At 41.3% G+C, this 15,839-nt stretch overlaps 1 protein-coding gene across 2 annotated transcripts in view; it reads right to left on the bottom strand.

Annotated features, from left to right (window-relative positions):
- Nucleotides 1–9,444: 9,444 nt before the first annotated feature.
- Nucleotides 9,445–15,839, bottom strand: part of LOC117516393 (ras-related protein Rap-2a-like) — a 50,842-nt gene continuing 44,447 nt past the window's right edge. For both annotated transcript variants that reach the window (XM_034177372.1, XM_034177371.1), the window contains one exon: nt 9,445–10,015. In XM_034177372.1, coding sequence (XP_034033263.1) covers nt 9,778–10,015 — 238 coding nt within the window. In that variant the 3' untranslated portion in view covers nt 9,445–9,777. The remainder of the gene's footprint in view (nt 10,016–15,839) is intronic.

The following is a 15,839-nucleotide window of genomic DNA, read 5'->3' on the forward strand; positions in this document are numbered from 1 at the left end:
CAGACAAACACAGTGATATTTGAGAAGAGAAATGAAGTTTATAGGATTTACAGAAAGTGTGCAATAATTCTTTAAACAAAATTAGGCAGGTGCATAAATTTAGGCATCAATATTTAGTAGATCCTCCGTTTGCAGAAATAACAGCCTTAAATGCTTCCTATAACTTCCAATGAGAATCTGGATTCTGGTTGAAGGTATTTTGGACCATTCTTTTTTACAAAACATCTCAGGTTTGTTGGTTTCTGAGCATGGACAGCCCGCTTAAAATCACACCACAGATTTTCAATAATATTCAGGTCTGGGGACTGAGATGGCCATTCCAGAAGGTTGTACTTGTTCCTCTGCATGAATGCCTTAGGAGATTTTGACCAGTGTTCAGGGTTATTGTCTTGTTGAAAAATCCAGCCCCGGTGCAACTTCAACTTTGTCACTGATTCATGAACATTGTTCTCAAGAATCTGCTGATATTGACTGGAATCCATGTGACCCTCAACTTTAACAAGATTCCCAGTACCTGCACTGGCGACACAGCCCCACAGCATGATGGAACCACTTCCAAATTTTACTGTAGGTAGCATGCATTTTTCTTGGAATGCTGTTCTTTTTCAGCCATGCATACCACCCCTTGTTATGTCCAAATAAATCAATTTTAGTTTCATCAGTCCATAGCACCTTATTCCAAACTGAAGCTGACTTGTCCAAATACCTCAAGCGACTCTGTTTGTGATGTGTATGCAGAAAAGGCTTCCTCTGCATTATTCTTTCATCCATCATCTCCTTGTGCAAAGGGCGCTGTATAGTTGAACAATGCACAGAGACACTATTTGCAGCAAGATCATGTAGGTCTTTGGAGCAGGTCTGTGGGTTGACTATGACTGTTCTCACCATCCTTCACTTCAGCTTATCTGAGATTTCTCTTGGCCTGCCACTTTGGGCCTTAACTACTGTGCCTGAGGTCTTCCATTTCCTCACAATGTTCCTCACAGTGGAACCTGACAGCTGAAATCTCTGAGATTGCTTTGTGTAACCTTCCCCTAAACCTTGATGTTGAACAATCTTTGTTTTCAGGTCATTTGAGAGTTGTTTAGAAGCTCCAGTGTTGTCACTCATTAGAAGAGATGCAAAGAGGAGAAACATTTCCAAATGGCCACCTTAAATATCCTTTTTCATGACTGGATTCACTTACACAAGTGAATCCAATCGTCAATGAGCTTACCAAACCAATTTTTTGTTCCAATAATTCGTGCTAAATGTACTCAAATCAATAAAATGACAAGGGTGCCCAAATTTATGCACCTGCCTAATATTGTTTAAATAATTATTGCACACTTTCTATAAGTACTAGAAGCTTCATTTCACTTCTCAAATATCAGTGTGTTTGTCTGCTGTATGATATATTTAACTGAAATCTCTGATCCAGACAACCAACAATTTATAAAGGAAAGTCTTGAAAGTCGGTTCTGTGCTGTTTGGGAAGCTAACGTTAAAACACACACGTTTACATTTGTTGTTATATGTATTTGTTGTTAATACCGTTATTGTCGGGTGAAGCGACACTATTGTACTTTATATGCCAGTTACCGGCTTTGTTTAGCTTTGTTGGCTAGCAAGGTACGGTTGGCTAGTTAACGGCTAAATTAACGGTAGCTCATCTGGCCTATTTTCGTGATTTACACTTTTATTTTACATGGTGTAGATTTTTAATAGTTCTTCAGTTTATGGGTTAATAGATTTCAATAGATAGTATCTAAGTTTGGGGTTTACATTAGAAAGCATGTAGAGTATGGATTTTGTCTTCCTATAGTAAGCTAGCAAGGTTAACTTTAGATAGAAACCTAAAACATATTACATCATAGCTTCTGTTTCTATAATAACAATCATATTTATATCTTAGCCTACTAGCTATAATTTAGTTTTACAACAGAGTCTACAGACTAGGTAGATGTATACTACCATCTTCTCCTGTATGAACATTTAGGTTTCAGGAGCTAACTCCTATAATATTAATATGTAGTAACTATATTTCTACATATGTTGTTTGCTACCCTGATTGTGTAAATATCACTTATATACATGCTGTCCATATTCTTGAGCCACTTAGGTGGGTAGGGAAACCTATCGTCCCTGGTTCTTAAGACCAGGCACCTCTACTCTTCTTCTTTTTTTTTTTTTTTTAGATATTTAGATATACTTTAGCAAGGGCGCACTTTAGAACTAGAAATGGGGGGACAAAGTGCGAGGCCCACAGGGCTGAAGTCCATAGGCCAGGGGTCTACGGTTTGTAGATAAGCTCAGATGCATTCTGAGCATCCAGAACAGTAATTTTAATGTTTTGAGAAGACCATAAAGTGGACACCATTTGACTTATACAATTTGAAACTGTGGATATGAGTACTTTATTCTGAGAATAGCCAGTATTGATTTTATTAACATCCTGCTGTAAATAATGTATCACCACATGTGTCGAACTCAAAAAGAATGATAGGTTGAGTTCTCATTAAAAAACAACTGCAATGTGGTAAAATGTATTCATAAATATGAAAGAACAGGCTCTTAATAATTATTAACTATCGCATACTGTATTTTTTTTTCCTCAAGATTTGTTTTTGCATAAGTTTGAAAAAAACAACAGATCATAAGTTTAGGATAAATTACTCATCATGAATTTAATTTTCGAAGTGGCACTAATGACAACACTCATACTGAACATAATTTGGCTTGCATAGATTGATTTTGGAGATCAAGCAATAATTGCAGATGGGCTTTCTGAGGTCCCAGATAGCTTTTCTGATTTCCTTTTCTAACTTTCAGAATTTAGTAAATTAGCATATGGTCCATTGATACTTATGTGTAGACACTAGTCCCTAGAGGCAACTATTTTTGGTTTCAAATCTGGGCAAATGCAGTCCCAGAAAATTCCAAATGTGACAAACAAGAAACAGGTGTTGTAAACAAGTCAATGCTGCTAAAAATACAAACTTGCAGAAACAAGGATACTATTCTGACATGGTTTTGCACATAAGACTGACAGGGTTTGCACATAAGACTGGCATAGCATGTTTCAAGTACACACATATATGTCCGGGGGGGGGGGGGGGGGGACATACCATATTCTGTCCCCCATGGTTGAAAAGGTGGGGAGGACATGTCCCCCCTATCCCCCACCAAATTGCGCCTATGTACTTTATTATACACTAGTAGGGTTCTACCTTAGATTTGGAATTTATAATAGAAGATATACCTTACTGATTGTGATTTTAAGTTATTGGACCCCAGGAAAACTAGCAACCACTTAGTGGAAGCTAATAGGGTTCCAAATAAATAAATACAGAAATAGCTGGTTTGCTGGATTATAATTTGTATATGCATCAGCATATATTTAATAATTTATAATGATGTGTTTTTTCATTATATTCTAAGTTGATTCACTGTGCCCTGTGAATTAGTGTCTGGGGCACAGTGAATTTTAAACACCTGTAAATTACACTTGGGGAGACATAAATAACACAGCCTTATAAACAATAACTTTCTGTATTAAACCCACAATAGAATGACCTAAACCTATGCATAATATGTTTATGCTGACACAAAACATCATTTCTGAACCACTGTGCCACTGTGTGTGTACATAAAACATAAAGATAACATAAAATTAAGTGTTAAGTGTTCTGATTTTCTACAAAGCAATGACTGAGTCTGTGTTACGGTATGGTATTATTACTAGCTGGTTTTGTAATTTAACAGTTAAATCAAAAACTCAAATATTAAACCTGATTAAGATAGCTGGCAAAATCATGGGTATGGTGGTACCTGTAACTCCCCAAGAGTTGTTTGAACAGGCGGTTCTCAGATGTGCAGACAATATTTTATCAGATGCGTCTCATGTACTGCACTCTGAATATATTTTACTTAACTCAGGAAGGAAGTATAGGGTTCCTCTTTGTAAATATAATCAATATAAACATTCATTTATTCCCTTGTCAGTGAAGCTCATAAATCAGCAGATAGTTCAGGGAAGATAGCATAAGGTTATGTATTGCGGAATTTGCACAAAGATGTTAATAATGTTGTGTATTTATTTTTTAACTTTGATTTACTATGTTGTTGTTTTTGATGTATGGGTGCTATGTACCGGATGTGTTGTTGTGTAGCAGACCCTTGTGTCCAAGGCAAATTTCTCCTTAGGGAGACAAGACACTTTGACTTAAATGTTTAGGCATTTCATTTGGTATATTAAACTTGATCAACTGAATGTGTTTCAGAGATTTAAGTCAGCCAGTATAGCTGTTTCTTACTGTGATATATACAAAACCACTGAATTACTTTTAGAGTGAGAGTACATCCTCAACATTTTAGTAACTGTAAAAAAAAGAAGAAAAAAGAAAAACACGGTTTATCACTGATATTTTACATTCTAATACATATTTGTGAGTATAAGTGAACCTGATATTTCTAATCATGTTGGCACCTTTTAACAAGCAAAATAATCATAACACAAAGTAACTGTCTGAAGTAGCCTGACAACCGGCCTGGATATGGAATGGGCCAGATGCTGGGGTCCATTTTGGAGTGAGGTGGGCGGATCGATCCTAATATCGATAATATCGCTGGTATTGATACTGAACGATCCTCGTGTAAAAAAAATTCGATACTCAAGCTTTTTTCTCTCCCGCACGCACTGACTGCAGCGCACGCAGATTAATCAAAGTCTACTCTCTGTCTGTAAGAACAGCGCTATGCTGTGTCACACAACACGGAGCAGTGCACCCTTGTATTGTGGTTTGTCAGCTGTCTACCTCCGGAGATATTCTTTTAAGTTGTGTTGATATTTTTTAAACAAAAATGTTGTGATAAAGTATTTTGTTGTCATGTACAATGTTTGGCGAAATTCTATCTCAGGTCTTTTGGATCCTTTGGAGTTATGAATCTTAAATATGAAAAAGTATTGGTATTGATATTGGCAATACTGGGCGTGTATTTACTTGGTATCGGATCAATACCAAAATTCCTGGTATCGCCCACCTCTATTCCCACTCCTAAACAACCAATAGGAGCGCATCGCTCGCACATCAACTCGAGGCTGACGCATGGGCTGACGTCAGCATCTCGGCCACCAACCAATCACAGGCTAGGAGAGAAAGGCCAGTATCTGGCCCTGAAGTTGCTCATGAAACCTTGACACTGATTGTTCCTGGTTACCACTGGAGGTCGCTGTTGCTCGTTTTTAATTGCACATGAATGAATCAGAATAAAAATTGCACAGCCTCAAATCTTTGTCTTCTAAATTACCACTCCTCCCAGAAGAAGATACAGAACGCTGCATTTCTTGTCATGACTGGACTGAATCCAAATTTATGATGCTGGCTCTAAAGTCTCATCCTCTAATGGACTCTAACAGCCCTCAGAATTTGACAAATGCTTGTTGGATTTTTCAGGACCAGAATCAGCAGTAAGTGTCGTCACTAATGGCGGCAGCAGAAGGCCCAGTCAGGGACGAGAGCAGCACCACCAAAACCATAATAAATCATCTGGATGCCGGGCGAGATGGAGCCAGATTACAGCCGAAAGCTAGCGTGCAAATGTTCAGACCTCTGCAGGTCACAATGATAAAATAAAGGGAATGAAGGAAGGAACTGAGATTCTAAACTGTAAAAATATCAGGGATATTAATGCGGCGGGTCCCAGCAATAAATACACATGAGAGATTTGTGCAGAAAGATTTATTTTTTTGTTAAAAATAAGTGTTTCTGAACATATGAACACAAAGCTAAATGAAATACACACTAACATTAAAGACACAAGGCATTTAGATTTTGTCCGCACTGTAATGAAAGTGTGCAGACGGGAATCTGTGATAGACTGATTGGCTGATTCTTTGGGTGGGACTGATTGCAATCAATATCAGAGTGACACTACGACTGAGTCACAACATGCACACATCATCCACATTAACAAGCTTTTAGGAGCTTCAGCAGGATTTTCCACAAAGAGACAGTTTTGTTTTTTTTGACGGAAGAAGCTCTAAAAGTTACTGCTGACTTCCAGAGTGTTCCCATCACACCAACCCAACATTTGGTCCGGTCCGGGTTGGGGTGCACTGTCAATAAGCTTAATAAAAAGGCAGAAAAAAAAAAATGGCTGAGCACGCCGACATCCCTGCATGAAGCTATGGCTGGTTTCCCAAAAGTGTTCAGCACCACGATCCTCTTTGTGGATGGCTTTTAAGATGATTTTGGCACCGTGCTGACTTTGGGTCACCTGGAAAACTTTGCTACTAAGACTCAGGAGGGCAGTGATGGATGCGAGAGGTCAGCTGTGTCCAAGAAGGAGGGTCCGGAGTCCACTTTTTCCACAGTGCTGGTGGTGGAGCTCAAGTGTGAACCGTAGGGGGTGTTTCCACTGCAAAACCACACATGCTTTGGTCGAACCAATTCCAGTACCACTTTTTTGGGGGGGGGCAGAAGCTACAGCTGGAGCCTGGCAAACATGGCATCATGGTCCAGGAGGTAGAAGGCAAGTTTCTAGCAGAAAACAACACTGCAGGGGTGCATCAATGCAAACACCTTTTTAGTGAGGTGGTCACCACGTGAACAGCCACGCATTTACTCGTAGCTGTATAAGGAATAAAACAACCAGGATCAACATGAATACGCCATCAGGCGCTTTTACTGGATTTTGGAAAAGCCGAGCCATGAACATTCTAAAACACAGTGACGGAATATCAAAAGAAGTCAAAAACAATAAATGCTACAATCTTATAATTCACCATGCTATGAGGGCCTATCATGAGGACAAACCCTGTGGCACACCAGATCATTTGTTTTGCCTATGTACAATCCCATAGACATGTCTGTCACCTGCAGGATTGATGATGGATTAGGAGCAGGTGTGGTTATCAGTGGGATAGAGACCATTTCTGCACAAAAATGTACAAAATCAGAGACAAACTGTTATTTCCTTGTGGTTTCACAGTAGTTACTTTCTAAAACTCAAACACCTTTATAGCTCCACACAACTCTACAGAAAGAATTTTGAATGAATTTAGCTGATAAAGAAAAAGCGAGCCAGGGAGATGGTCGAGCCAGTTGAGCAGTGAATGGGGTCCATTATGGCCCCTTCACACATAGTGCAAAGTTTGGATGGCGTTTGGACGAAAATGGTGAAACAGTGCGAAATTAGCGCACCACGAAACATCGCGCCGACGGGCAGGTGTGCATGAACCCGGTGCGAGAGTTTGTGCATGCGCCGGTGTCTTTCGGGCGCGAACACACAGTGCCAGCTGTGGCACATAACGCCACTTATGTGGAGGAGAAAAAAAAAATAAAAAAATGTAAAAAAAACAGCCGGTACCCGTGGGACCACATCGCGCCGCTAATGTGGAAAAAAACAAACAACAACAACAAAAAAAAAATACGACCCACTGGACACGAAGTCGCACCTTCCAAAAGCTCTGATTGCCAGTCAGAGACTTTACCACTGAGCTACAGAGCTGTTCTTTGAAAGCTGCGGGAATTTGCCTCATATCAGGAAGGACATGGAAGTATTACAAAAATAAAAACCCACACCATATAAAAACATGGCATTTATCAAGCGAGCAATACAAATATGATCCGTCTGTTTCTATGTAAATGATTCATGGTCACTGACATAAAGTCATGAAATGACATGAATGAGAAGCAGTTCGCTTGTCTCATTCATGTCCACATCTGCTGGCACGTCTCCAACCGGCCACGCGCGCGTCTTGGGGACGACGCGCTGCAGGACACAGCGTCATGTGAAACAGAGCTCACGTGGGTGACATGATAGTGAGATCACCTGCTGCGTGTTCTCATGTGATGGTCCATTTCAACCTGGGAGCAGCCTGTCCATGTGCACGCCGTGCGCTTGCTCGCTGCAGCATGTTGCCACAGTGATATGTTTTTATTTATGTCCACTTGATAACTGCAAACAGACACACGCGCGTCACAGTGGGCAGTTGTTTGTTCATGTCCGTCCAAACACAGTACATGGTGTCCAGCTGGGATGTCCAGATCCACAGATGTCCACAGCCGCTTCAGTGGGAGGACACACCTCCTCTCATCTCAGTGCACACACCAAAGCAACACTCGTGTGGGGCTTAGACAAATTTCTCTTCGAGTATGAAAGTGTTTGTCTGCAGTCTGCTGTCATGTGAAGAGTGCGACTGGCCACACATTTTCTAAGTGCCACGTGAGCGGTGTTAGGTGTTCGTGCGTGTCACCTGGAATTTGCCCGGCACCTGCCACTAGAGGGTGCGATGGGTTCCCACAGCACACACTTTATCTTTCAGGCACTTGTGTGCACAAATACTGTAGACATAGCAACAGGTGTACGAGGTATTGGAGGCAGAGACGACATTACACGGTTTGCACATGATTCCTGCGTCATGCGCACTAAGTGTGCACTTTGTCCAATCTTCGCACTATGTGTGAAGGGGCCCTTAGATTGTTTCTGCACAGAAATATAATGAAATCACAGAAACAAACTGTTGTTTCTAATTATTTAACAACAGTTACAATTTAAAAATGAAATAATACTGCCATAGCTCCGCATAACCCTGCAGAAAAGATTTCATATGAATCTTGCCACCAAAGAACAAAAGCGAGGAAGTTGGTGAAGCTAGGTACACAGTGAATGGGGTTAGTGAAAGAGAGAGTGTTTCTGCACAGAAATATACTAAATCAGAGAAATAATGTTATTTTCTGATTGTTTGATAGCAGTTACATTCTAAAAGTCAAATAACATGGTCAAAACACACAACTCCAAGGAAAGGATTCTGTGTGGTAATCACCAAAGTAGACATTTCTTCTTTCTCTCTCTCTCTCATATGAAAATTCAGTAAGGTATAGCTTCTATTATATGTATATATGAGGGGCGGTTGAGAAGTTATGGATGCAACGCTGAGAAATGGTTTCCCAGAATTCAAAAAAATGCAGAATGATGCCCTGCCTTTTCTGGGTCAGGCTCAAAACATCTCAATCACTCGTCCAATGTGACAGATTGGCGGTCTGTCAAAGGCGCACCCCGCCTCTTAACCAATGACCACTGGATTAGGCACCATAATTGCCGGCCCACCGCCCCCCACTGTGAACCTTAAGTTGCATAAACAGGTTTAGGAAATAGATAGATGGATGTAGTTTGAAATAAGCTTGTTTATCAATTTTTTTTCATTTTCAAAGCCTAGGTCTTGGTGGCCACCACTACTTCTCAGGAATTCCTGGAATGAAATGTGGTGCTTTTATGCCAATGAAGTTCTCAGTGCTGCAAACTTTACATGCACAACTTCCAATAAATACCAAAAGTGTGTTGGTAATATGATAACGCCGCATCAGCTGACATGTGCACCAGTACATAGGCAAGCGTAAGCGAGACTTTTGTGTAGGAAATCTCGCGACCACTCCCCATAAACCTGAGATTTGATTGTTAGTGTGCAGGAACGGTAAACTTGAAACCTGCGGTTTATCGTGTGGAGGGTGCAGAAGAGGAATCCAGCACTAGTTTAACAGATAAAATAAAAGAGGTATGACAAATCAGATGAAATAAGTCCAGATTATGCTTTACACGGACTCATCATCGCATCATTAATGCAGTTCGTAAACAAGTGGAAACGCGTGCTGGCTCTTACAGGAGCCAACCTGCGCACTGTGTCTTAGGATCCACATTATTTGAGCACAGCCGGGTCTGAACCACTTTGAAATGTCTGGTGTGTTGATGAGCTCCTCCTTCCATTCGTCACCTCCTCTGGTGGCAGACTGGCTGCTACTGTAGACTGCAGGTGGGGCAGCAGGCCTTCCTCCGGTCCGGCAGAGGGCAGAAGTCCATCTGCCGGACTATCTCGGCAAAAAGCTCGTCCACCATGGTCTTGCTCTTGGCTGATGTCTCCATGAAGGGGCAGCCCCAGTCCTCCGCCAGCGCCTGGCCCTCGCTGGGGGACACTTCCCTCTCCTCCTCCAGGTCCACCTTGTTGCCAACCAGCACCACCGGCACCTGCTGGTACCTGACAAAAACAAGCAATAACACAAGACGTGTGAAATCTGCTGACGTGAGAGTTCCACATACTGCCGGATTTTCAACAGTGTAACAGAAGCCTCCATCACCTGCATGAAATGAAAAATGAACCTTAAAAAAAAGCTTCTTTGGAACCATGTGATTTATTCCTGGAACAGACATCTGTGTGACGTGAAAGCTGCACACACCTGCTTACAATCGTTACGGCTCTACTTTGCATTTTTCTATGGTGGACTAAGTAAGTTGTAACCGATCAAAAGCTTCCACTGGCAGCGTGCTGCCGACGCTCGCCGTCCTCTTCCCTCTGAGCCGTCGATACCAAGCAGCCGCACTGAGGAGCGTAATGGATTAGCTTATTGAATAATTGAATAAAGCTAATGTGGCGCTCGCACATGTGGAGAAACAAGAACATTTGTCCTCCTGCATCACGGTCATCAAAGGCTGCATTTTGTTTGTGATGTTGCCTGTATTTTAAACTCAAAGATGAATCACTTCATCAATAATGTGCATTTGAATAAAAAGACTGTTTGAGTGAGCAGTTTTACACATTTAAAGGGAACAAATATTCACTAGAAATCCAATCAGAAGCTTGTTAAAAGTTCAGCCAGCACAAATGACAAAAAACAGACTTTCCCATTTTATTCTTTTTGTCACCATGGAGACAATTTTGTTTTAACAGATTATATTTTGAGATATTTGCTACTGAAATATGCAGAAATTAAAATGAATTTCTACAGTGAAGTGTTTGAAGCATGCGTGAATTTCTGTCTGATATTAACTAGAGTGGAATCAACATAACAAAAGGAAATATTGTGTTTTACAGCAATGAGCCGACAACTGACCACATTTTTCCTCAACCTAATGTCTCAGTTATTAGAATGATACATAAAGAGCGCATCTCTCTGCCAACAGCCCTCTACATCTTCACTGACATTTTCCTTTTATCTCTTTATTCCTCAGTACAAAATAATTATTCCTTTGATTGCTATTTAGATCCTGATCTTGATCATTATCCCAATTACTCTGATTTGAGCCTAACTGCAGAGTTATGAACTCGATCACCAACCTCTAAATTGCATCAATCACCTTTGAGCCTAATGTAACTGCAATCCTGATTGCTGAGCTTTGATCCTGATCACTCTGATTTGACCCAAAAAACTTTCGTTGACCCCTACCTCGGACCATAATTATTCATCTTTGATCCTGATCACTGGCCTTAGTTCTGATTTCAATCACCATTATTTGATCATGATTGATGCACTTAGATCCTGAGGACTTTGATCCTGTAATCAGGATAACTGAATTAAGGATTTAAAAAATAAAGCAAGTTCATGATGAAAGGAATCCAGATCAAAGTTGAAAGCTCAATTGTCAACAAGATTCACTCCTTGATTTAGATCTACACTAGAGGAGGATCCACCTCTTGATCACAAATAAAGGGTCAAGACGAAATGTCAAAGGCAGGACAGGGACTAAATAAATCTAGTTCAAAGATCAAAAGCAAGATGCATTCTTTGATCCATATCTGCAAGAAAAATTCAATCAAGTCCTCCTTGATCCAAAGACTGCCACTCCACCAAACCACTGTTCGACATGCTTCTTAGATATCCTGCTGCCAAACAAGCAAACACACACAGACAAAAAAAACAAAAAAACAACCAACCAAACAAACAAACAAAAAACAACAACTCTCCTTGATAGGCAAGACTTTTTTTCTTAGCTAAAGCTAGTCATGGGGAGGTGATGGTCTAGTGGTTAAGGCACTGGGCTTGAGAGCAGAAGATCCTCGGTCCAAATCTGCGCAAATCTGACTGGAAAATCACTAAGGGCCCTTGGGCAAGGTCTTTAATCCCCTAGTTGCTCCCGGTGTGTAGTGAGCACCTTGCATGGCAGCACCCTCACATCAGGATGAATGTGAGGCATTATTATAAAGCTCTTTGAGCGCCTGATGCAGATGAAAAAGCCCTATATAAATGCAGTCCATTTACTGTATTTAACCATCAGAAGCAGAATTGTAATTTTTGTGACAGGCCAAGCCGATTCCTTCTCAAATAGCAACAACTCCATCTTTTTTCAGAATTTGATAGACCCTTCGGCATTTCCGTTTTTTTTTCACTTGGGGTCGCCACAGCAGATCAGAGGTAGATCTGCTTGTTGATTTGGCCCAAGTTTTACCACGATGTCCTTCCTGACCTAAATCCACATCACACTGAGAACGAGCAGGGGTGGCCTTGAATCAGGAGCCAGAAACCTTCCACACTGGAAACAAGCACGCTAGCCACTTAGCAATACCATATCAAATCAAATCAATTTTATTTATATAGCGCCAAATCACAACAAACAGTTGCCCCAAGGCACTTTATATTGCAAGGCAAAAGCCATACAATAATTACAGGAAAAACCCCAACGGTCAAAACAACCCCCTATAAGCAAGCACTTGGCGACAGTGCTTAACAGGAAGAAACCTCCAGCAGAACCAGGCTCAGGGAGGGGCAGTCTTCTGCTGGGACTGGTTGGGGCTGAGGGGAGAGAATCAGGAAAAAGACATGCTGTGGAAGAGAGCAGAGATCAATCACTAATGATTAAATGCAGAGTGGTGCATACAGAGCAAAAAGAGAAAGAAACACTCAGTGCATCATGGGAACCCCCCAGCAGTCTAAGTCTATAGCAGCATAACTAAGAGATGGTTCAGGGTTACCTGATCCAGCCCTAACTGTAAGCTTTAGCAAAAAGGAAAGTTTTAAGCCTAATCTTAAAAGTAGAGAGGGTGTCTGTCTCCCGGATCCAAATTGGGAGCTGGTTCCACAGGAGAGGAGCCTGAAAGCTGAAGGCTCTGCCTCCCATTCTACTCTTACAAACCCTAGGAACTACAAGTAAGCCTGCAGTCTGAGAGCAAAGCACTCTATTGGGGTGATATGGTACTATGAGGTCCCTAAGATAAGATGGGACCTGATTATTCATAAGTAAGAAGAAGAAATTTGAATTCTATTCTAGAATTAACAGGAAGCCAATGAAGAGAGGCCAATATGGGTGAGATATGCTCTCTCCTTCTAGTCCCTGTCAGTACTCTAGCTGCAGCATTTTGAATTAACTGAAGGCTTTTCAGGGAAGTTTTAGGACAACCTGATAATAATGAATTACAATAGACCAGCCCAGAAGAAATAAATGCATGAATTAGTTTTTCAGCATCACTCTGAGACAAGACCTTTCTAATTTTAGAGATATTGCGCAAATGCAAAAAAGCAGTCCTAAATATATTTGCTTAATATGCGCATTGAAGGACATATCCTGATCAAAAACGACTCCAAGATTTCTCACAGTATTACTAGAGGTCAGGGTAATGCCATCCAGAGTAAGGATCTGGTTAGACACCATGTTTCTAAGATTTGTGGGGCCAAGTACAATAACTTCAGTTTTATCTGAATTTAAAAGCAGGAAATTAGAGGTCATCCATGTCTTTATGTCTGAAAGACATTCCTGCAGTTTAAATCTGCAGGAATGTCCACAAAATACCAATAAAAAAATCCCATTGTTGGGATTCCCTTCTCATTTTTCCTTGTGAAATGATTATTGAACGTTAATTGCGGAAGGAATTATCATCGTCAGTAGAGGTATCGGCACAGGTCACCTGACGGTCTGGCCATCAGTCATTTGGACTCTGGCTTATTGATCTGCTGTTGCTGTGGTAAAGTGGAGCTCTCATCTACAGACTGGTGGCCTGCTGCCACCACGCTCAGCTGGAAGAAGGGATGAGGTGAGGAAACAGCATCTGGAGAGAAGGAGATGGTCCTTCATGTGAAGGGCACTTCAGAGTGTGAAGAAGTGGCCTTGAGAAAGATCCCCCATCCTGCTCCAAAACGCACCCTTCTTTTACTGACTGTTTTACAGAATGGCCAAAAACTGATCATCACTTGTGATAAAACATCACACTTTAACCCTTTAATATCCTCACATTTTTCAGTAGAAGGTAGATGATTATGTAGATGATGATGTCATGTTAAATTATGGTGGTTCTCGGTTCATTCGAGGTGTACTGTGTGTTATGTGTCGTAATGAGATCAGTGTTGTCATAAAGAAGTCTTGTGAGTAGATTTTTATACAGGACATGGTCAATAGTCACCACAACAACTCTGACTGTCACAGTCGAAATTGGACCTAAATTAAAGATATACGTGTGCACCTACAACGATATGTAATATTTTGTACAATATGACCCCATTATAGGGGAACTAAATAGAAACTGTTTTAGTGCAAAACATCCCCACGTTCAAATCAGTTTAACATGCTCCAAAAAAAAAAGAAAAAAAAAAGCCGTTGAGCCTGAAGGCGAGGTTCTCAATTTACCAGTCGATTTACACTTCTATCATCACTTATGGTCATGAACTTTGGGTAATGGCCGAAAGAGTGAGGTCACAGATACAAGCCAAGGAAATGAGATTCCTCCATCAGGTATCTGGGCTCACACTCTTGAACAGAGTGAGAAGCTCGACTATCTGGAACAGAGCCACTGCTTCTTTGCATTGAAAAGAACCATTTGAGGTGGTTCGGGCACCTGATGAGGCTGTCCCTGGTTGTCTCCTGTGGAGGTCTTTCAAGCACGTACAACTAGGATGAGGCCCTGCAGAAGACCCAGGGCATGCTGGAGGGATTATATGTCCCAGCTGGCTTGGGAATGCCACAGGATCCCCTGGGAAGTGTTATAGGACTTGGCTAGGAGAGGAAAGTGCGAGATGAGCTGTTTAGTCTGCTCCCACCGTGACCCGGACAAGTGGCAGAAAATGAATGGAAGCCCATGAGGGTGAAAATTTGGATTTTCAAGTTCTGTTTGAGCCCTTACGAACGTATCTGTTTAAATGCTCCTATTTTGCAGTCCAGCTTTGCAAACAGAAGGTGAAATTCCACTAAATGCTTTTCTTACACAGAGACACGCAGCAGCTGACCTCAGCAGGACAAGCACCTCGCACAGTCCACGTGTTTGGAAAACTGGCGTCTGGAGGGCGTGAAGTGTGAGCAAGGAGTGCTCCTCGGCGATAGATGTAATATGACAGCTTTGCAGAAGAAACATGTTATATACATATATAAACTACAAAGACACAGGGAGAACCAGAATCTCTGGGGTGAGGTACGGGACGTATTTGTTTATTGCCGCTTCCTCGCCAAATGAGAAATAGCTGAAACTGTTCCACACAAGGGAACTACTATTCTTCACTATGGGGATTTGCATCACATTGGGGAAAAATCTCAACAAACGGGGAGCCACATTTTGACAAAGAATCACTCACTCACTCATCTCAATAGAATAATTGACTGAAATTTGGTCAGTCATGAACAGCACATCACTAAATGAGACTACCGGTGCCCGATCATCCATTACACACCTTTCAGACTGTGGCATCATAGACTGTCAACATTATGCTTTCATCCTTTAGTGGGTTGAGGGGTTGGATTGTGACACCAGCAGATTGGTAGCAATTTGTCAGACACTTCGACACACAGGAGTAATCAGTGAACATTTAAATAACCATTTGATCAGTCAACTGTATTGTTTGAACTACGGATAGGGAACAATCAGATGTTTTCCCAGAAGCACCAAAATGGCCAGAAAGTATTCTGGTAGTTCCACCACGGCATCAGGACGTACAGTATTATGTAGTATAGTATAGAGTTTTGGACCAGTCGTCATCTTTACTTCCCTCTGAACATCTTTAAAAACAGCAGTGGGATTAGAAAACGGCCTTTAGAACGCACAAAAACATGTTTGCTGTGATTTGCCTCTGCGGGGTTTACGCCTAACGTTTGGCAAAAAACACTCC

The sequence above is a fragment of the Thalassophryne amazonica genome, chromosome 1 (assembly GCF_902500255.1).
Source record: "Thalassophryne amazonica chromosome 1, fThaAma1.1, whole genome shotgun sequence".
Taxonomy (NCBI): domain Eukaryota; kingdom Metazoa; phylum Chordata; class Actinopteri; order Batrachoidiformes; family Batrachoididae; genus Thalassophryne; species Thalassophryne amazonica.